Consider the following 21,754-nt stretch of genomic DNA (forward strand, 5'->3'; position numbering starts at 1 on the left):
TACTACAGCGATATTGCCAAACTCTCTGGAAGAGCATTGATAGGACTCACAACCCTAAATATGCCCTATTCCTGCCTGGTAGTATCCAGGCTCTACTCTGTCATAGGCACCACAGCCACAACTGTGCCACCCCCTCCATCGCTCTAAACTTGCCTGTTGGATGCAAGGTGAAAAGCCTTCCCCACCACCTCTCCTTCAGCGACACACAGCAAGACCAATGAATCAACCAGCAGTGAGAATAATTTGCCTTCTAGTACTTCAGGCAGAATATGTGCCTGTTTGGAATTTTCTTTCTAGCATTTCAGTGCCCATCCATCTTCAACAAGTCCTGTACTGCATTTCCTCTAAAGGTGTGCAGGTCCTTCATCTCAGTTGGAAATCCAGTTGTACTTGACTCCAGCTCTGTCTGCCGTCTTCTGATTCATGATTCAGAAAAGGGGGATTCAAGCTGGGGGTCGGCAGAGAGCAAGCTGGTGCCATCGGGACCTCTACTCCCCTCACTGCCATTGTTACATCAGTAATTTTCGTGTCCGCAAGTAGCGCATTGATAGATTTCATCAGAGTCCATTCCCCTGCATCAAGTCGTGCATTTTCTGAGGGCTCAGCAGTATCTTTGGGTTTACTGCCGTTAGACATTAATGAACATGCAGTGAAGAGGTCCTCCTTATTTTGTGTGCCTTCCAGCCATGGCAGATGTCCGATCAAAGGTTGCGCAGGAAACAGAGCTGTAAAAGTCTGGCACTCCATCTCAGATGGAAATACAGTGGCTAGGGGTTTACTATAAATATATATGGGCATGTATGCATGCATGTGTTAGTGTGTGTATATATATGTGTGTTTTATATATATATGTGTGTTTGTGTGTGTGTATATATGTATGTGTGTGTGTATATATATGTGTGTGTATATATGTGTGTGTGTGTATATATGTGTGTGTGTGTGTATGTGTGTGTGTATATATATATATATATATAATGTGTGTATTTATGTAGGTAGTTATAGTTAGGATTATTTTGTATAGGGAATTTGCAACATTCTATTGGGAATAACTTTGGCGCCGGTTGAGGAATCTGCCAGAAAATTTGGGGGGATTCGTCAAGCGGGGGCCGAGATTAAAGGGGGGTCCCAAAATGTGTTTTGCCCATGTTAATTTCCATAGGGCGGTTAAACTCACTTTTAGCCCGAACGGCTGAATGGATTTCCACCAAACTTGGCAAAATTGTAGGGACTGGTAGCCCGATGTGCCTTTGCTATGTCTCAAGATATGTGCTCCAGTGAATTTTGAGTAATTTAGGTTCAAAAAAATATGTATATCTATAAGCGCGCACCGGGGCGCGTACCAGCGCGCTACGCGAGTTCGCGCGCGGTAAGCTGATTGGCTCTCGGGTGTCTGTCAACATTCCAAACAGTCCGGAGCGGCCGCCATCTTGTGTCTCGGTAGGATCGAGACACAAGATGTGGCAAAAACAAAGGGGGAAATGACCAAAAGGGGGCAGAGTAGACCCCCCCCTTTGACCCCCTAGGTTTGATGTGGGGGCCATAAAAGGGCCCCGCTGGGCAAAAAAAAGAATAATTTTTTTTCCGATTTGCGCGGGGGGAGCGCCCGTTACGCGCACCGGGGAGTGCACCGGGGAGCATACCATAGGGAAAAAAGAATGACAGTTTTTAAAAAATGTAGCCTTTTTTTTATAAATTGGAGGTACTTCTAAAAACTGTTTTTTTTCTTTTTTTTGTTGTTTTATATTTTTTTATTGTTTTTTTGAACATTTTGTACTTTTTTTGCTTTTATGAACAATTTTATATTTTTTTTGTTATTTTTATGGGGAGAAACAAAAAACAGGGAATTGGAAACGGCTCAACTGGAGCAAAAAAAATCAGGAAAAATTAAGGTTCTTTGGGGCAATTGTGGTTGTCACCAGCACGGTTGATGAGTTTTATGCTTTGCTCACCATAGGTAATTGTTCTACCACAAAATATACAACTGATTTTGTATTGTCCAAACTGGGGTTGTATGTTTGGGACCATCTCCCTTGTCTCTGGACCTGATGGAGCGGGTTGCTTACTTTTGGAGGTGCTGGGTGAAGATTGGGAAGGGTTTCTGGCCTGTTCTCTGACCTTTGCTGCAGCATAGTTGTTAGGGTGCTGGCGTTGCATGTGGCAAATCATGGTGTTATTGCCAAAAGAGTACTTTTTGTTAGGGTTCCCCCTTGAAAGTTCAGTGCCACAGATTAGGCAAGTAACCCTTGGCGTATTTACTATTTTGAGGTCCTTTGGGATTTAAAAAAAACCTCCCAGATAATGTGCTGCTTTGGCCTATATGGGGTATTATCTTCTGGCAGGAACCTCCGCCTCCTCCTCCTCCTCCTCCTCTTCATCTCCACCACTGTGGTGTTGTGGTGGTCCTCTTGGTGGTGGTGGTGGTGGTGGTGGTGGTGGCTGAGATGCTCCTGCTACGACTGAAGCCATTTCTGAGTACAAATTAGTAATAGCTCTGGAAACAGGTCTTCCTCACTCAAAGTACAAAGTGAGAATGAGGAAAAAAGGTGGGGGCTTTCATCATTAGGAAAAAAACCTGTCCTGAACCAATGAAAAGTGTTATTTTTAGTTCACATGACCAGACGCGCTTACGCTACGCGCCCCGGGGCGCGCCCAGGGGCGCGTCGCGCAAGCGCGCCGGATGGTTACGTAGCACGATCGTATGCGTTCGAGTGCTTATATATATATATATATATATATTTTCACTGAAAAAAACATAGGTTATAGACCATATATAGTTAGGAATAAGCATTTACAAAACCTTATTTTACTCACACAAAACCATTGAAATTCGCATATATAGTTAGTTGCACTAACTATATATCGCGCACCCGCAATCCACTGCTGATGATGTCACATATTACATCATTCATGACATGGTCAGTGACATCACTGATGACATCTCAAATGACTTCACTGATGACATCTCAAATGACTTCACTGATGACATCTCAAATGACATCTCAAATGACATCACTGATGATATCATTCATGTGATAATACGAACCTTAGATACAATCAGTGTAAACAGACACTCACAGACTGTCACTCATCCATGGAGTTACTCACACACCTAGTCAGTCATGCAGATAATCAATCACACCTCCATTTCCTCAACTATACAGTTATACACACCTTACTTATTCAAACATATACTAACACATATTTACTCTCTTATACAATCCCCGATACAAGTTCACAATGATCCATACAGCCACTCACACATTCACTGGCTCTTATGCACAGTTATTTATATATGTCAACTCTCACATGTACTGTGTTTTACATATGTACTTACTTTGACATGTAGCACTGAGATATCCATTCACTCACCAATACACTCATGCACACAGTCAACCACCCATACAGCTGTTTCCACATGCACTTTTGAACCCATACATCTAGTGAATCAACTGCTCACACATCTATGCACAGAGTCATACACCTCCCAGCCACCCACACACACACACTCCGTCTCCCATACAAATACCTGGGCAACCAATCAATAACCTATATAGTTACTCATATAGCTACTGATCAACGCATGCAGCAGTTTACAGAACAGACCTAATGATGCACAAATTAAGACAGTTTAGTCACTAACCCATGCACTCAGTGAGACCCATTTAATCACTCACTCATACACCTACTAAATCCTTCATCCAGACACTTATACATCCACTCATTCTTCAATATGTAAGACATATTTTAACTTTACAGATCATCAGTGATGTCATTTGAGATGCCATCAGTGATGTCACTGAATGATGTAATATGTGACATCAGCAGTGGATTGCGGGTGCGCGATATAGTTAGTGCAACTAACTATATATGCGAATTTCAATGGTTTTGTGTGAGTAAAATAAGGTTTTGTAAATGCTAATTCCTAACTATATATGGTCTATAACCTATGTTTTTTTCTCAAAATCCACTGGAGCACATATCTTGAGACCTAGCAAAGGCACATCGGGCAAATAGTCTCTAGAATTTTGCCAAGTTTGATAGAAATCCATTCAGCCGTTCGAGCTAAAAGTGAGTCCAACCGCCCTATGGAAAACTCAATATTAAAAACACGTTTTGGGACCCCCCTTTTTTCTCGGCCCCCGCTTGACGAAACCCCCCCAAAACTTTCAGGGGACGCTCGGAAACAAAATGTGCCATTTTACTGAAAATTTCAGCCAATTCCGTCCATCAACGCCAAAGTTATTCAACATAGAATTTTCAGAAATCCCTATTTAAAAAAATCCTAACTATATATACATACTGGCGACCGCCAGTAGGTAATATAATATATATATATATATATATATATATATATATATATATATATATATATATATATATATATATATATATATATATATATATATATATATATATATATATTCACTGAAAAAACCATAGGTTTCACACCGGTTATAGTTAGGAATTAGCATTTAAAAAACCTATTAAATTCACTGATTTTTTCAGTGAATTTAATAGGTTTTTTAAATGCTAATTCCTAACTATAACCGGTGTGAAACCTATGGTTTTTTCAGTGAATTTCATAGGTTTTTTAAATGCTAATTCCTAACTATAACTGGTGTGAAACCTATGGTTTTTTCAGTGAATTTCATAGGTTTTGTTAATGCTAATTCCTAACTATAAGTTTCACTTTATAAATAAGACTGTTAGCACTCTAGTTGTTCTTTTTAACACTCTGGTACATTCTGTCATTGGGCTACAGTTGGGCTACATCTAGTTGAAATTTGGGCTACATTTACAATTTTTGGTCTCTGGTGGCCATCTTTGGGCTACATTGGGCTACTTTGGGCTACATTTGGGCTACATTTTGGCTCTAACATATATTAAGCCCAATGTAGCACAATACATATTTTTATAAAGTTAATTTTTTTACAAACCACTTCAGAATAGGGCTACCTGTCCCTACAATTATCCCATTTTTTTTTTTTTTAATTTTTGGGGGGAGCGCTCCCAGAGCGCGCCCCGGAGTGCGCCCCGAAAAGCGTATTTCTGAAAAGCGCCCCCGGGCGCGCTCCGGGGAGCGTCTCGTGAGCGCCAATATCGCAAACAAAAACATGATCGTGACGTATCGCGTAGCCGCGACCGCGTGATACGCACGGCGTAAGCGCACCCGGAAGTACTCGAGCGAATACGATCGCACAACGTAAACTTCCGCCGCGCTTACGCTGCGCGCCCCCGTGCGCGTAGCGTAAGCGCGTCGGGTCATGTGAGCAGAAAATAACACTTTTCATTGGTTCATAACAGTTTTAGTTTCATAATGATGAAGCCCCTGGTCTTGTGACCTGAAAATAACACTTCTCATTGGTTCAGGACAGTTTTTTTTTCTAAATGATGAAAGACCCCACCTTTTTTCCTTATTCTGACTTTGTCCTTTGACTGAGGAAGACCTGTTTGTTGCTCTCTCTACTTTTTTGCTCCAAATAATGGCTTCAGTAGTAGCATCAGCTGGTGCATCTGCCCCACCACCGCCACCACAACCACCAAGAGGACCAGCTCCAAATTATATTGGTGGTCAAGAACAGGAGGAGGAGGAAGAGGAAGAGGAGGAGGGGAGAAGAAGATGGCTGCCAGAAGAAAATACACCTTACAAACCCAAACCACACATTGTATGGCAGTTTTTTTCAATCCCAGAGGGGCAAAAAAAGGTGAATGCGCCCAAGGTGACTTGCCTCATCTGCAATGATGAACTTTCACGGGGCAACCCAAACAAAAAATATTCTTTTGGTAACTATACCATGATTCGGCACATGACCAGAAAGCACCCAAACAACTACTCTCGAGCAGAGTTCAGGGAACTGGCCAGTAACCTCCCCCAGTCATCAAGGACCCCCTCCCAAAGAAACCAACCCACCTCATCAGAACCAGAAACATCCGAGGTGATGCCTTGCATTCAGCCGAGATTTGCTGATTTTAAAATCACTTGTTCTGCATGTGGCAAGCTTATCGCCTTGCAGGTGATAATCACAAGTGCCCCAAAAAGAAGTAATTTTTTGAGTTTTTTGTTTTTTTGCTCCAGTTGAGCCAGTTTCAATTCCCTTTTTTTGTTTCTCCCCCTACAAAAATACAAAAAAAATATAAAACTGTTTTGAAAAGCCAAAAAAAAGTTCAAAAAGTTCAAAAAACACAAAAAAATATAAAACAACAAAAAGAAGAAAAAAAAAGTTCTTTTTAGAACTACCTCCAATTTCTAAATAAAAACTTCATTTTTTTAAAAACTCTGTCATCTTTTTCCCTAATTTTACGCTCCCCGGTGCGCTACCTGGTGCGCGCACCGGGCGCTTCCCCGGCGCAAAACGAAAAAAAAAAAATATTTTAAATGCCCCGCGGGCCCTTTTATAGCCCCCACATCAAACCTAGGGGGTCAAAGGGGTCTATCCCTGACGCCTTACGGTCAGTTCCCCCTTTGTTTTAGCCACCTCTTATGTCTCGATTTTACCGAGACACAAGATGGCGGCCGCTCTGGACTGTTTCGAATGTTTGCAGACACCCGAGAGCCAATCAGCTTTCCATGCGCACCTCGCGTCACGCGCCCGGAGCGCTCCCTGGTGCGCGCACCGCTGCGCTGCTATAGATATATATATTTTTTGTAACCTAAATTACTCAAAATCCACTGCAGCACATATCTTGAGACATAGCAAAGGCACATCAGGCTACCAATCCCTACAATTTTGCCAAATTTGGTGGAAATCCATTCAGCCGTTCGGGTTAAAAGTGAAATCGACCGCCCTATGGAAATTAACATGGGGAAAACGCGTTTTGGGACCCCCCTTTTATCTCGGCCCCCGCTTGACGTACCCCCCCCCCAAACTTTCAAGGAAGGACCGGAGCTCGACGAGGCCATTTTCAGGAAATTTTCAGGCAGATTCGTCAACCGGTGCCAAAGTTATTCCAAATAGAATTTTGAGATTTAACATTGAAAAAAATCCTAACTATAACTACCTACTGGCGACCGCCAGTAGGTAATATATATATATATATATATATATATATATATATATATATATATATATATATATATATATATATATATATATATGTATGAGATGTATGAGATGTCATTTGAGATGTCATCAGTGATGTCACTGACCTTGTCATGAATGATGTAATATGTGACATCATCAGCAGTGGATTGCGGGTGCGCGAAATATTGTTAGTACAACTCACTATATGCGAGCAATTTCAATGGTTTTGAAATGTCCAGCTAACTATAACACCCCTAAAACGTATAGTTTTTTGAGTGAATTTTAAAGGTTTTTTAAATGCTAATTCCTAACTATACAAGGCCTGAAACCTATGTTTTTTTCAGTGAATTTCAAAGGTTTTTTTTAATGCTAATTCCTAACTATATAAGACCTGAAAGCCCACCAGGAATCTCCAGTATGCGCCAAGGGACTGAATTGCAGAGAGGTGTAATGAAGCCACGCCCCTTTTTACACCTCTCTGCAACGCAGCCCCGTGCATGTTTGAAGAGGGGAAACTAATTCCCCTTGAATACTGGCGGCCCTGGGGGCCAACTAGCCCACCTGGAACCTCCAGTATGCGCCAGAGAGCTGCATTGCAGAGGTTTAATGAGGCATTGCCCCTTGTTACACCTCTCTGCAACGCAGCCCCGGTGCATGTTTGAAGAGGGGGAACTAATTCCCCTTGCATACTAGGGGTCCCTGGGGGCCAACTAGCCCACCTGGAACCTCCAGTATGCGCCAGGGGCCTGCATTGCACAGAGGTATAATGAGGCTATGCCCCTTTTTACATCTCTCTGCAACGCAGGCCACTGGCGCGTTTGCAGAGGGGGGACTAATTCCCCTTGCATACTGGGGGTCCCTGGGTCATATCTGCCCAAACACCGATATTCCGAACGATTGAAAATGACTTTTCGTGAGCAACATTTGGATTTGGATTATCATGTCCTATACTTTGGAATTTTTGAAAGACTGACTTTGAGGATGATATAAATTACTCAAGTCTGCCCGAATTGTGTGGGTAAAATTGATACCTAGTCACTTTGAATAAGAATGTACTTACGTCTCGTCTAACATTTGGAAGAAATATCTAGTTATATGACAACAGGATACCGACATAACCTGAAGGAAATAAGAACGCCCTGAAGAAGTTATGTTGTACAGAACGAAACGTTTCGGCTGGCTGTGGTACATAAACTTAAGGAAAATAAAAGCATTTGAATATACACCAAGATACAGCGCTTCAATAAGGACTCTAAGTGATATGATTTGATTGGACTTATTGTGCAAGTGGTGCTGTGCCAAACTTTGGAATATTCTCCACTACTCTCTACTACTTACTCTCCTACTCCACTACTCTCTAATACTCACTCTCAACTACTCATTCTCTACTACTCTACTACTCTCTACTACTACTCCCTCCCTACTATTCACTATCTACTACTCTCTACTACTCTCTCTACTACTCTCTACTACTCTCTCTCTACTACTCTCTCTCTACTACTCTCTCTCTACTACTCTCTCTCTACTACTCTCTCTACTACTCTCTCTCTACTACTCTCTCTCTACTACTCACTCTTTACTTCTCACCCTTTACTTCTCACCCTTTACTTCTCACCCTCTACTTCTCACCCTCTACTTCTCACCCTCTACTTCTCACCCTCTACTTCTCACCCTCTACTTCTCACCCTCTACTTCCCACCCTCTACTTCTCACCCTCTACTACTACTCACTCTACTACTCACTCTACTACTCACTCTACTACTCACTCTCTACTACTCACTCTCTACTACTCTCTACTACTCACTCTACTACTCACTCCCTACTACTCTCTACTACTACTACTACTCTACTATTCTCCCTCTCTACTACTCACTCTCTACTAATCTCTACTACTCACTCTCTACTACTCACTCTCTACTACTCTCTACTGCTCTCTACTACTCACTCTACTACTTACTCTCTACTACTCCCTCTCTACTACTCACTCTACTACTCACTCTACTATTCACTCTACTACTCTACTACTCACTCTCTGCTACTCTCTCTACTGCACTCTACTACTCTCTATTACTCACTCTCTACTCTCTATTACTCACTCTCTACTCTGTACCTCTCTCTACTTCTCTCTACTACACTCTACTACTCTCTATTACTCACTCTCTACTCTCTATTACTCACTCTCTACTCTGTACCTCTCTCTACTTCTCTCTACTAGTCTCTACCTCTCTCTACACGCACACATATACACATATATATATGCATGACCCACTTGTACTCTCAAGACCTACGTAAGGATATGCTACCCAGTGAATTCAGAGATCACATGGAAGGGATTCAGAAAGGAAAACATCCTTTCTGATCGTGCTGGAGATGTAGCATTTTCGAGGCACGTTTGAATAATTGAGCACTGTGCCAAAAGAAAAACTACAAACAACCAGGACCAGTTGCAATTTTATTTTTTCCACTGAAACATCGTGCAGGTAAAATAAGAAAGAAGATTTTCTCACATGTACTCCCAAAAAGACCTTACCTGCATTATGGGAAATGTAGTGCATAACGAACTGGTCATGTGACTCAATGTGTTTTTAAAGCATGCACTTGCACTTTGCATATTAAATGGCTTCCACCTGTGAGCAAGGCGGCATGGACCGTCGAAACGCGTAAGGAGAAGGAAGCTCCTTTGTGCTGCTGTGTCACGAATAAATGAATAAATGTAACTCTCCAGCATCGGGCCTCTATTTTGGTGCTTCATGTTTGTGAAATCTGTGGGCTGCGCTCCGTGCCCACTGTAGAAAGAGGCCGCCCTGAAGTGTCGGGGGTTCCGGTACTCGGAGGATGTTTTCTGTGATATATATAGATATATAGATATATAGATATAAATATATAAATATGTATATATATATATATATATATAGTGTGTGTGTATATGTATATATATATATATATATATATATATATATATATATATATATATATATATATATATATATATATATATATACACAAACCCTTGTTATATAATCTTCGGAGTAGCTCTGCTCGCTATAAGATTATGTAACGCGTGTGTATATGTATGTATATATGTTTGTGTGTATATACACGTGTGTATATATGTGTGTATATATATATATGTGTGTGCTTATATGTATGTATTTGTGTGCATGCGCATATATATATATGTGTGTGTGTGCATATATATATATATGTGTATATGTGTGTGCGTGCATATATGTAATAGTTATTGACTTATTCTTTGTTGACCCCTTTTGTTTGTAACTGTTTTGTTTGGTATTCCTATTTGTTGCCAGTACTGCAATTGTTACCTTCCTTTCCCTCCAATTGTGAAGCGCTCTGATATCCTTTGGGATCATGTTCGCGCTATATAAAACTTTATATATTAATGTATATGTGTGTGCATATATATGTGTGTGTGTGTGTGTGTGTGTATATATGTGTGTGTGTGTGTGTCTGCATGTATATGTGTGTGTGCAAATATATGTATACGTGTGTGTGTGTGTGTGTGTGCATATATATGTATGTTTTTCAATTCAAAAATTCTTTATTTCAGCCTTTATGGCCATAAAAAAGTATTACAGCATAATTTACACAAATGATTCTTGCAAAGGTGTGCATGCATTGCAACATTAAGAGAAAGAAGAGTTCTAAATATAAACAAGAGCTAATTCAGAATTAATATTTTTAAAACATTTAAAAAGATAGTTTAAAAAGCGATAATACATTTTGTTTGCAGTTAAAAACTAGAATTATCCAATAGACCCAGCTTTTAAAATAGATGACCGTACACACCATATAGAAAGTAAGTAACGAGTAACTGAGTACACTATGGGAAGACTGGTATCATTTTTTAGGATCCTATAGGCTCCGCGCAATACCTTGTCCTAAGGTTCCGACACACCTGTTGTAACCATCGGTGTATAGCCTTCTTGTATGCCAGGCAGACGAATAAAACCTGTTGATCTGTTTCCAGTTTATCTGCACAGAATGGGCAGTCCTGAGTCGGAGTATTTCCCCATTTACTTGTGAATACGCGCAATGGTAGTACACCGCACCTGAATTGCAGGTACAGTTTTTTTGCAAGTGGGGGGTTGTATGATGTCAAGAACAGATTCTAGCTTGTATTGGTCTTTTACCTTTAAAAAAGATAGGGTCAGTACGCCTGCGTCGGAATTGGCCTTTATCTGTATACGTTTAAATTCTCAAAAGATCTTTGACAAGGCCTTCTTGGGATTTGTCATGCTGGTTTTTTCAGAGCTAGTCCATAGATCTCCCATCCTCATAGCAGCCAATGTGTTTTTAATGTAGGACAGCCAGGGGATTCTATCAACTCTCTGTAAGTTTACAACTTCTTGTAACTCTTGTCTGAAGGACTCAAGTTCTGGAGTACTCCAGATACGTCTCCAGTAGAGAAGAGGCCTTAAGGCAACTTCCTCTGCAATTGGGTTGACCCCAAGGTCCATACGAAGTGGCATTAAAGGTGTGATTTTAGGGAGACCTAGAAGCTGCCTAAAAAGAGTTCTAATTTTTATATAAATTATCACATACTCGATGACCCCACATGTCTGCCCTTTATAAGGCTGCTCCCCTACCCTGGGCCTTATAAAGTTACATTGCTGGACCAGCCACGTTATGCATGCACTTCCCAGACATCTTTGCTATCCCCCCAGCTGTCTGTGCCAGCTTTAAGCTGGCCTTTTTAATTTGTGCGGTCCGCTCCATTTGGTCAGTAAGTGTTGGGCCTAAATAATCAAAAACAGGCACTTTCTCCAATGGTTTCCCATCTAAAAGCGGGTTTGATCGTGTAGTGTTACCTCCATTAAAATCCATAAATCATTGTCTTTAATGAATTAATTTTCAACCCCCTATTTATACAGAATGGGTGAAAAATATCCAAGGCCCTCTGTAATCCCATTGGGAACTTAGATAATAAGAGGGTATCATTGGCGAACATCAGAGCGGGGACCCTGTTGTTCGCAAGCCTGGCGGCGTCTATATACTTCCCAGCATTTAGAGCCTCCACCAGATCAATAGAAGAGAGATGTGTGTGAGTGTGTGCGTGCTTGCGTGTGCGTGTGTGTGTGCGTGCGTGCGTGCATGTGCGTGCGTGTGTGCGTGCGTGTGTGCGCGTGCGCATATATGTGTGTGTTCATGTATGTGTGTTTATGTATGTGTGTGTTCATGTATGTGTGGGCATGTATGTGTGTGGGCATGTATGTGTAGGCATGTATGTGTGGGCATGTATGTGTGGGCATGTATGTGTGGGCATGTGTGTGTGGGCATGTGTGTGTGGGCATGTGTGTGTGGGCATGTATGTGTGTTTGCATGTATGTGTGTTTGCATATGTGTGTTTGAATATGTGTGTGTGCATATGTGTGCATATGTGTGTGTATATGTGTGTGCATGTGTGTGCATATGTGTTCGTGTATGTATTCATATGTACGTGTGTGTGCATGTATGTATTCATATTTGTGTGTGCATATATGTGTATGTGTGCATGTATGTGTGTGTGCATATGTAGATGTGTGTGCAGATGTGAGTTTGTGCATAAATGTGTGCATATATTTGTGTGTGCGCATATATATGTATATTTGTGTGCTGCCTATGTATGTGTGTGTGTGTGTGTGTGTGTGTATATATATATATATATATATATATATATATATAATATATATACTTTATATTTATTGTTGGCTTAACTTTGCACATATTTAGTAGCACTTTGTAATATTTGCACTAGACACATGAAAAAAAGCACTATAGCACTTTTTTTTGCATATTTACACAAATAATAAAAATTTGGGTTCAATAAGTTGATCAACATAATACGATGAGTTTAAAAACTAATTACTCCCATATTGTATATTTTTGTAATACTATTTTTTTTATGTATATTGTTCTTGTGTTTTTTTTTTTGTTTGCCCTGGAGTGCTCCCGGTGTGCGCACCGGAAAGCGCAGTCTTGCGGCGCGCCCCGGTGCGCGAACCGGTGAGCGTCCTGTTAGCGCTATTGCCGAGAACAAAAACATCATCGTGACGTATCGAGTAGCCGCGTCCGCGTGATACGCACCTCGTCAGCGCACCGAGCGCATACGATCGCGCTACGTAAGCGCCCCGGGGCGCGTAGCGTAAGCACGTCGGGTCATGTGACCTGAAAATAACACTTTTATTGGTTCAGAACAGCTTTTTTTCCAAATGATGAAAGCCCCCAACTTTTTTCCTCATTCTCACTTTGTACTTTGACCACCACAACAACACCACAGGAGGAGGAGGAGGAGGAGGAGGAGGAGGAGGAGGAGGAGGATCCTGCCTGAAGACAATACCCCCTATAAGCCAAAGGAGCACATTGTCTGGGAGTTTTTTTTAAATCCCAAGGGGCCTAAAGAAAGTTAATACTCCCAAAGTTACTTGTCTGCTCTGTGGCACTGTACTTTCCAGGGGGAACCCTGCCAAAAAGTATTCTTTTGGCAACAACACTATGATTCGCCACATGCAACGCCGGCACCCAAACAACTATGCTGCGGCAGAGGTCAGAGAACTGACCAGAAACCCTCCCCAATCTTCTCCCAGCACCTCCCAAAGTAAACAACCCACTCCATCGGGTCCAGAGACTAGGAAGATGGTCCCAAATATCCAAGCCCAGTTTGGAGATTTTAAAATAGTTTGCAAATTTTGCGGGACTACAATTTTCTATGGAGAGCAAAGTATTAAACTGATTAACCGTGCTGGAGACAACCACAAGTGCAAAAACAAACCTTAATTTTTTCCTGGTTTTTTTTGCTCTAGTTGAGCCGTTTACAATTCCCTGTTTTTTGTTTGTCCCCATAAAAATTACAAAAAAATATAAAATTGTTCATAAAAGCCAAAAAAAGTGAAAAATGTTCCAAAAAACAATGAAAAAATATAAAACAACAAAAAGAATAAAAAAGTTCTTTTTAGAACTACCTCCAATTTATAAAAAAAAATGCTACATTTTTAAAAAACAATGTCATTCTTTTTCCCCCCATGGTACTCTCCCCGGTACGCTCCACGGTGCGCATACCGGGCGCTCCCCCGCGCAAATCGAAAAAAAAATATTTTATTTTTTTTGCCCCGCGGGGCCCTTTTATGGCCCCCACATCAAACCTAGGGGGTCAGGGGGGTCTACCCTGCCCCCTTTTTGACATTTCCCCCTTTGTTTTTGCCACCTCGTGTGTCTCGATCCTACCGAGACACAAGATGGCGGCCGCTCTGGACTGTTTGGAATGTTGACAGACACCCGAGAGCCAATCTGCTTTCCGCTCGCAAACTCGCGTAGCGCGCTTATAGATATATATATTTTTTTGAACCTGAATTACTCAAAATCCACTGGAGCACATATCTTGAGACATAGCAATGGCACATCGAGCTACCAGTCCCTACAATTTTGCCAAGTTTTGTGGAAATCCATTCAGCCGTTCGGGCTAAAAGTGAGTCCAACCGCCCTATGGAAATTAACATGGGGAAAACACGTTTCGGGACCCCCCTTTTATCTCGGCCCCCGCTTGACGAATCCCCCCCAAACTTTCAGGGAAGGAGCGGAGCGCAGCGAGGCAGATTTAAGGAAGATTCCTCAACCCGCGCCAAAGTTATTCCCAATAGAATGTTGCGGATTTCCTATAGAAAACAATCCTAACTATAACTACCTACTGGCGACCGCCAGTAGGTAATATATATCAATTATTTTACAATTTATACTCCCAGTGACTGCACCCACTTGTTCCAGGACCATTGCTATCCATTTAAAAAACAAAGGGGCCCAGAATTCTTAATGTATTCTAAAATCTTTCTGAAAGAATTCAAGAAAGAGCCTGAATATGTTGAGCAGAAGGATGCAGTGCGGTTTGAGAGGCGATGGGCAGCACTGCAATGCTACTAAGCAATTTTATCTAAAGTAGTTAAATAACCATTGTTAAAATGTAGACTGAGAGGTAATTCTTAAACAATGTTGATAGGAAGCATTAGTGGTTAACATCATTTAATATGCTAATTTTCTCCTTTTCCTAGTTTGCAAAGTAACTAAAATGCGAAACTGTTTTAAATAGCTTATTATTGAATGGCTGTATTTCTTCCCTCATTTTTCTGAATAATCTTTTACTTCTGTTTTCGACAGGTCGATTGCCCAGCTCCATAGGCTACAAGAGCTTGATTTAGGAAACAATGAACTGTATAATTTGGTAAGATCCTTTATTATGCGCACAATGTGTTATGCATAGATGCCTTCTTGGTTTTATTTCTTATTTATCAAGTGCTTGAGGGCAGGACTATAATGGATCATGCGAAACCTTAGATTGTATAATCTTGGCCTCCTGATATACTGTAGTGACAAAATTGTTGAACAGATTTTCTTATTTGATTTGCGTTTTTGGATCATTAGTCAAGTTATTTAGCTTGGGCAGACGTTGCTGATCTGGGACAAACTTTTCTGGACTACATTTAAAAAAATGTCAGATGTGTTGCAGTGAAGATGTAATATTTCTGGTAGCCTGAGGCCTATATTCTTCATTTTGATGTAAAAACATAGGTTTTGGGGGTCAATTAGTTGAATTGAGGCAGAAAATAACTCATCAGAGCACCCCTTCTGTCATTTTCCAAAATGGCGACTATGATAGAGGAAGAAGACATATAGAAATAAAATGGATCCCGTTTTTTAATCATTTTATGTATACACCTTACAATATTTATGATCTGAATATGAACCAAAAATGTTCATGATCTGAATATGAGAAACAAAATGTTCATCACCTCTTTTTTTTTTTTTTAGACACGTTTTCATAGTTCACTTTATTTCAGCAATCTCTTGTGGTACATTTGGAGAATGTTGAACATTTGAGAAGAGCATGTTGATAAGAACATCTTTTTGTAGCACAGGTTTTTTTCAAGTACATGTAAGTTCTGTGTGTGGAGGCTTTTTTAGCACCTCATCAATATCCTTCCAGACAAATTCACACGGATCTTCTGATCAAGTAGAAATGTGTCAGCACGCAGAATATGACATTGGTGAAAGGCCACTTAGCGGGACGGAGTTCTTGAATTCACTGTACCGAAGATCGTCAAATTTGTGAGTCGAAACTCATCCACATGCACAAGGCATTTTTCTTCACCTCTAAAATAACATTCTTCCTATGTCTCAGCAAATCCTTTTATAAGCTTCACAGGTTCAATTTAAAAAATGTTGCCAAGAAAAACTTGCCCTGAATTAGCAATGTCTACCCAAGCTAAATTGCTTCTCTAATGATGCAATAACACAAATCAAAAAAAAATCTTTGGCCAATTTTTTTTACAGAGGAATGTCAAGAGGCCAGGACTGTGTAAGACGTTTCTGAAATTTCAGGCACACTAAACGGGATATGATAATTTAGACCCAGAAATCCATAGATCTAGGTGAAACCTTACCCTAATCTTTACCAACAACCCCACCCATTTGCTGTGGATCTTACCTTAACCTCATTCCCTGCCGTAACAGGGCTTTAGTTAAAAAAAAAAAGTATTCATTGTTATTTTTAACATGCAAAAGCATTCGTTTAAATACTTTTTTAGAAATGAAATTTAAATGTAAAATGCAATACAGTTTGACTTATTTGACACTGCTTATTCTCTTTGATATTTACCTCCAAATTGCCATGCAGCCACATACAGATCTTTGAAGCGCAAACATGCGCCTACTTCGCATACAGATTTGGTATCCATTAATGAAAACGTAAAGATCAGAAATGGTTCGACGTCTCAAACGAGCAGTAAAATTAGAAGGTGGGCAGCATCCCTATCAACATAGGAGAGTTTTCTCAATTTCCAAAAGTCCTTTGGCTGTTGGGGTGCTGCCGAGGGGGCAGGGTAGGGTAGAGTATGAGTGATTAATGGCATCTATCTTGTCTAAAATGGTGTTTTGAATGAAAATATGGCATAACTAAAACAAACACACTTCTACAAGTCTTATGAAATTTGTTACAGCTACAGTTATATTATTTGAGCCTTTATATGTATGCATGTATAAAAGAAAATATCATTCTCTTTAGTGCACAGAATAGGAACCCCGAAAAAACAAGCTAATATCCACCATGTCATATAATTTGTTGTTTGTCTAGTTATTGCCCCCTCTTTCTTTAAAAGGTATTGATTCGTATTCTTCTTTCTTTCCTAGTAATTGTCTCATCAGTTGATTTGATCACTTGACTGAATTTCCTCTAAATAGTGTTTTTCTAAATTCTTGGTTAGCTTTTTTCTGTCTTCTCCTACCTTTCCAGGCAATAAACATATGTGTAGGCTTCTCAGAATGTCCTAGTGTTTGCAACCGACTACTCATTTCCTTAAAATAGTTTTGAGAGAAAAGTTAGATCTTTTACCACTACTTGGTTGATCAGGTGCCAAGAACCTAAGCACCAGTTCTCAGTTCGTATTCTTTTTATTGTATTTAGCATCACAATCACTCCTCCACACTTTTTGGAAAGTTTTTACTTAGGGCCTTTGTGTGAATCAATTCCATTGCTTAATTAGGAAGTGTGATCACTTCAGTACCAGGAGAAATTCCAATTTGTAGCCTGTGTGAAACTATCTAATTTTGTCAGGGATTGACAGTCAGTTTATTTTGGCATAAATGTATTTTTACCTACATCGAGTGCCAGGGTAAAATCCCCCCAGTAGCAACAGAGCTTGTAAAAGGTCAGGTACAAGGGTGCCTAATATGTGCAGTGTGTAATTTAGTAGGCCCAGTGGGAGCTAAACGTTTAATTCCAAGTATTTGTTAACCGTTCCATGTTTTAAACAACATGTTGTATCTTCTAATAACTAAAAAGCTGATTTTTGAAAATTAATATTACGACCGTTCTCGATCCAGATGTTATGGCCTGAGTGACAAATTACTATATATTTCACTTGGCAAAAGAATGGCCACTGTTTGCCCATATAGTCCCCATCTGCCCATGCCCCCACCATTGTTCGGTTAACTAAAAACTGTCTACCACCTCAACTCGGTAACATCACCTGCACATCGAACAAGTTAAGACTTTTAATATAAAGACCTCTTATCCACTTCAACAATAGAGAAAGTTAATATCAAATTATATGGATACCAAAAGGCAAAGAGGATTTATACTCTATCCTTCATCCTGTGCTCCTGGCTCCAACCCATGCCAAAGTTTCTCACAGCATACTGTTCCAGTTTAATTCTAAATGTTTTGCTTTGTTCTTGTTTCTTTAAATCAATTGTCGATTTATAAGTCCTTTTTTAATAAATGTTCCTTTTTCAGCCAGAAACTATTGGAGAACTTTTCAATCTCAAGGACCTGTGGCTGGATGGAAATCAGCTGGCAGATTTACCTGTGGTATGAAATTGTTTGCATTTTATTCTTCAAACTTTCAAGTCGGGTATTGCATCTGTCCTGTTTCACCAGATTCTGTACAATGCTTGTTAAAATATTGCAGTATATATTGTTTTAGCTCCGTTTTTAAAAATGACTGCTTGCTATTGGGCAATGTCATGTTGCTGCTCTATTATTGAATAATGGATAAGAATTCAGTTTAAAACGAGATCATATTTGTCTAAAAGCATTTACATGCATTTCATATCACAATTAAGTATCATGCACACCTTTTCCTGATTTAGTCCAGTGTAGAAGACAATTGTGAGTTCCTGGACAAACAGAATTTGCTTTTACACCGTTTCACTGTAATTTCATGTACAAATGAATGTGATTACGTTTAAATCCTTAAACAGTAATAGACTTTTTAGATAGTGAGTTTGAAGATCTTGAAGAAGTTTAAGGATATAAATGAAAAGTTTATTTAATTTCTTAAGTACTTCACCTCATTCCCTAACGCCATACAAACATATCACTGGTAGTAAGGCGATATGCAAAGCCTAAGCTCCGCTTTAGTGGTAGCAGTGACCCGAATTGACTATTCGTCATATGGGAACATTTCCTTTAAATTCAGTGGATTAACCAGATGTCAACATGACTTCATAACACTTTTAGATTAAATAGAAGATTCTAAGCCCAACAAAAGAGATGATGCCCAGCGCTCTTTCGTGGCCAGCCCAGCTGCTAACAAGCTTCGGCCATTCACAGCGAGGGTTGACTTGCAAGGCCTCGCCTATGGTAAGGCCCTCATCCCAACTCCTCTGTAGCTGGCCTTCCACGCAGACTACTGCTGCTCATCCAGAGGTGGGGCCAGTGTACTGACTAGTCTCCTCCTCTGTGATCACTCAAAACCAGTTCTAGGGGTAGTTTTCCTCGCACAGGTTTGATCCCTCCCTGACTAGGAGAACAAAAGCGGAGGTTTTAAAATTTCACCTAAAACCTGTTTGTAACAAGCCTGGCCCCATTGAAGTTAAGTAGGTTCTTGAGCTGACGTTATCCAGAAGAAAGAAACTTTGAGTATGACAGATGGATTAGGAATAAAGCTTTGAGTTTAATTGTTTTCCTGAATGGTAACATGCAAAAGAAGCCTGTGTCGTTCTAACCTGGCCTTGCCATCCATGACCAATCAGTAGTTAAACAGCAGTATTTTTATTAACCTAGTTTTTATAACGGATTACTTGGATGTCCCGAATAAGCTACACTGCGGTAGTCAAGGCTTTCGATGAAAATGTTTAGGGGGGTCACTTTACATGAGAATGATGGCCAAGTCAGATTTCACAGATTAAGTACTGATGACTGACTGTGCCAAATGCCACTTAAATGTTCAGATGGGCCATCACAAAGACTCCACTGCCATCAGCATGTTTAGGAGAACATTGATTGTACTTTTCTGTTATTTAACAATTTATGCTTCTCACAGTGCTCATTTTAGCTTTAGTTAGGTATGATTGTTTCAACCCTCTCTTTTCAGACTAGAGCGTTCTCTATTACAAAATAAACTGTTAATGCCAGTCGTTTAGTCATCCTCTGCTCTGCCTTTGTCTAAATTAATTCAAACATCCCTATTGTAAAAGTGTTGGCAATATGAAACACCTCTTACTGAATATCTACATTAGGTTAATTAACTTTGGCTGTGCTCACAAATGGAGTATTCTGCTGCAACTCAATCTTCAAAGGAATCTACTCCTTAGATCAGAAATGTTAAATGCTTCAAAAGATTTTGGCTAGATTAATGGATGTCCCTAGATGCTTGGATCACATGAAACCCGTTTAGATCACATGAAACCTGGTTGGTTTAGCTTGTTGTCATGAGAATGAGATGTTCTATTTTTATTTTTAGCATTTATACACTGTAATCCTGCAGGCATCCTGGCGCTAAGACCCCAGAAAAAAAAGCTGGCGGAAAAGCTACAGAGCTGAACCAGAGAATCATACTTTAGGAAATAGCCACGTTTTGACTTTCCTGCGGAACATCAACAAGTCCTGTATTTTCCTTATTTCCAGAGGAAGACAATTCCAAAGGCGGGCAACCGCCACACCAGACGCTCTTCCCCCTGGTGTTACTCTTTGTCCTAGGAACCCTGACAAAATTAGCAGTCGCAGAGCGAAGGTTACGTGCAGGTTCATTCCATTTAAACCTGCCCTGAAGCAATTTGGGCCCCTGTGCATGGAGTGCCTTAAACACTATACAGAGGGATTTAACCAAAATCCTTTGAGTCACCCTGAGCCAGTGCAGCTCTGCCAATGCCTGGGTTGTAGATGTACGATGTGCCCTTGTCAGTGCAAGATTCGCTGCTGCCGCCTGGAAAATCTAGAGCCTCACAATGAACATCCAGGAGACTCCGGGAGCAGAACATTGCAATAATCCAGGCTACTCAGAATAATGCCTCTGACTACTGTGATTCTTGCCTGGGCTGGCAGTATCGTTAGTACTCTGCACTAAGAGTGTAACAGGCTCCCACCAGTTTATTGACATTCGATTCGAAATTCAGCTTCTCATTGAAGCTGATCCCTAGATTGCGTACTATGCTCTTTGGTACCAGGGGAGTGTTAGACCTGTCTGGCTTTTTGGCGAAGTCCCTCCTAATTATTATTTATTTTGTCCCCTTTTTGCCCCTCATACCCTTGTTAATTTTTTGTCTACTGACTTTTTGTGGGTGTTGGTCAGGGGGATAGGTGTTCTTTCTCCCCCTCATAATCTTTTACCTCAGGTCCAGAGGCCTGTTCTGACAGGAAAGTTGGCACTACCTAAAATGGTGGCCACCAACTGCCCCAACTGTCACAAACAGAACTTGGCCATAGCCTAACATAGGGCATTCCAGAACCTTCTGGTCCATTCTGGACCACTGAAGGGCAGCCTATATAAGGCGGAATGCGGGGCAGCCATTTTGTCTACCTGTGGAAGTCAGCTGGAGGACAGGCTGTAGCCAAGGGTGGGAGAGGTTAGACATAGGGTTGACCTCCTAGATAGGGAAGCTGCCTTGGGTTGTCACCTCAAAATCCCCCTTTTGGGTTATTTGTCCTGACCCCGCTGTGTAGGGTTACTGGAGACCCTGGGCCCCTAGCTTGCCCCTTGTCCAAACTATACAGGGGAAGTCTAAGGAGAAGGAGACTGCAGTGCTGCGGTGCGCAGTCCTCTGCCCAGCAGAAAGAGACTCAGGAAGGATAACCTTCTTCCCTAGATCCCAACCCCTTCTTCAACTCGAGTGATAAAAGGACTTTGTGAGGTGGGAACTGGGTACAGAATCGAACCAGCGCTGTCCCTACCTTCCTGGGTGCTGGGGAAGGCTTGTGTCCTGAGGAGCCCTGGCCGGATCTGCAGTCAACTGATCCCTGGAGTCCC

The 21,754-nt window shown here is 40.9% G+C and overlaps 1 protein-coding gene across 2 annotated transcripts in view; it reads left to right on the top strand.

The window, feature by feature from the left end:
* Positions 1–21,754, top strand: part of LRRC1 (leucine rich repeat containing 1) — a 517,165-nt gene that overhangs the window by 346,481 nt on the left and 148,930 nt on the right. For both annotated transcript variants that reach the window (XM_086926433.1, XM_086926434.1), the window contains exons 6-7: positions 15,168–15,231; positions 18,301–18,375. In XM_086926433.1, the coding sequence (XP_086782559.1) occupies positions 15,168–15,231; positions 18,301–18,375 (139 nt within the window). The remainder of the gene's footprint in view (positions 1–15,167; positions 15,232–18,300; positions 18,376–21,754) is intronic.

The sequence above is a fragment of the Lissotriton vulgaris genome, chromosome 6 (genome assembly GCF_964263255.1).
Source record: "Lissotriton vulgaris chromosome 6, aLisVul1.2, whole genome shotgun sequence".
Taxonomy (NCBI): Eukaryota; Metazoa; Chordata; class Amphibia; order Caudata; family Salamandridae; genus Lissotriton; species Lissotriton vulgaris.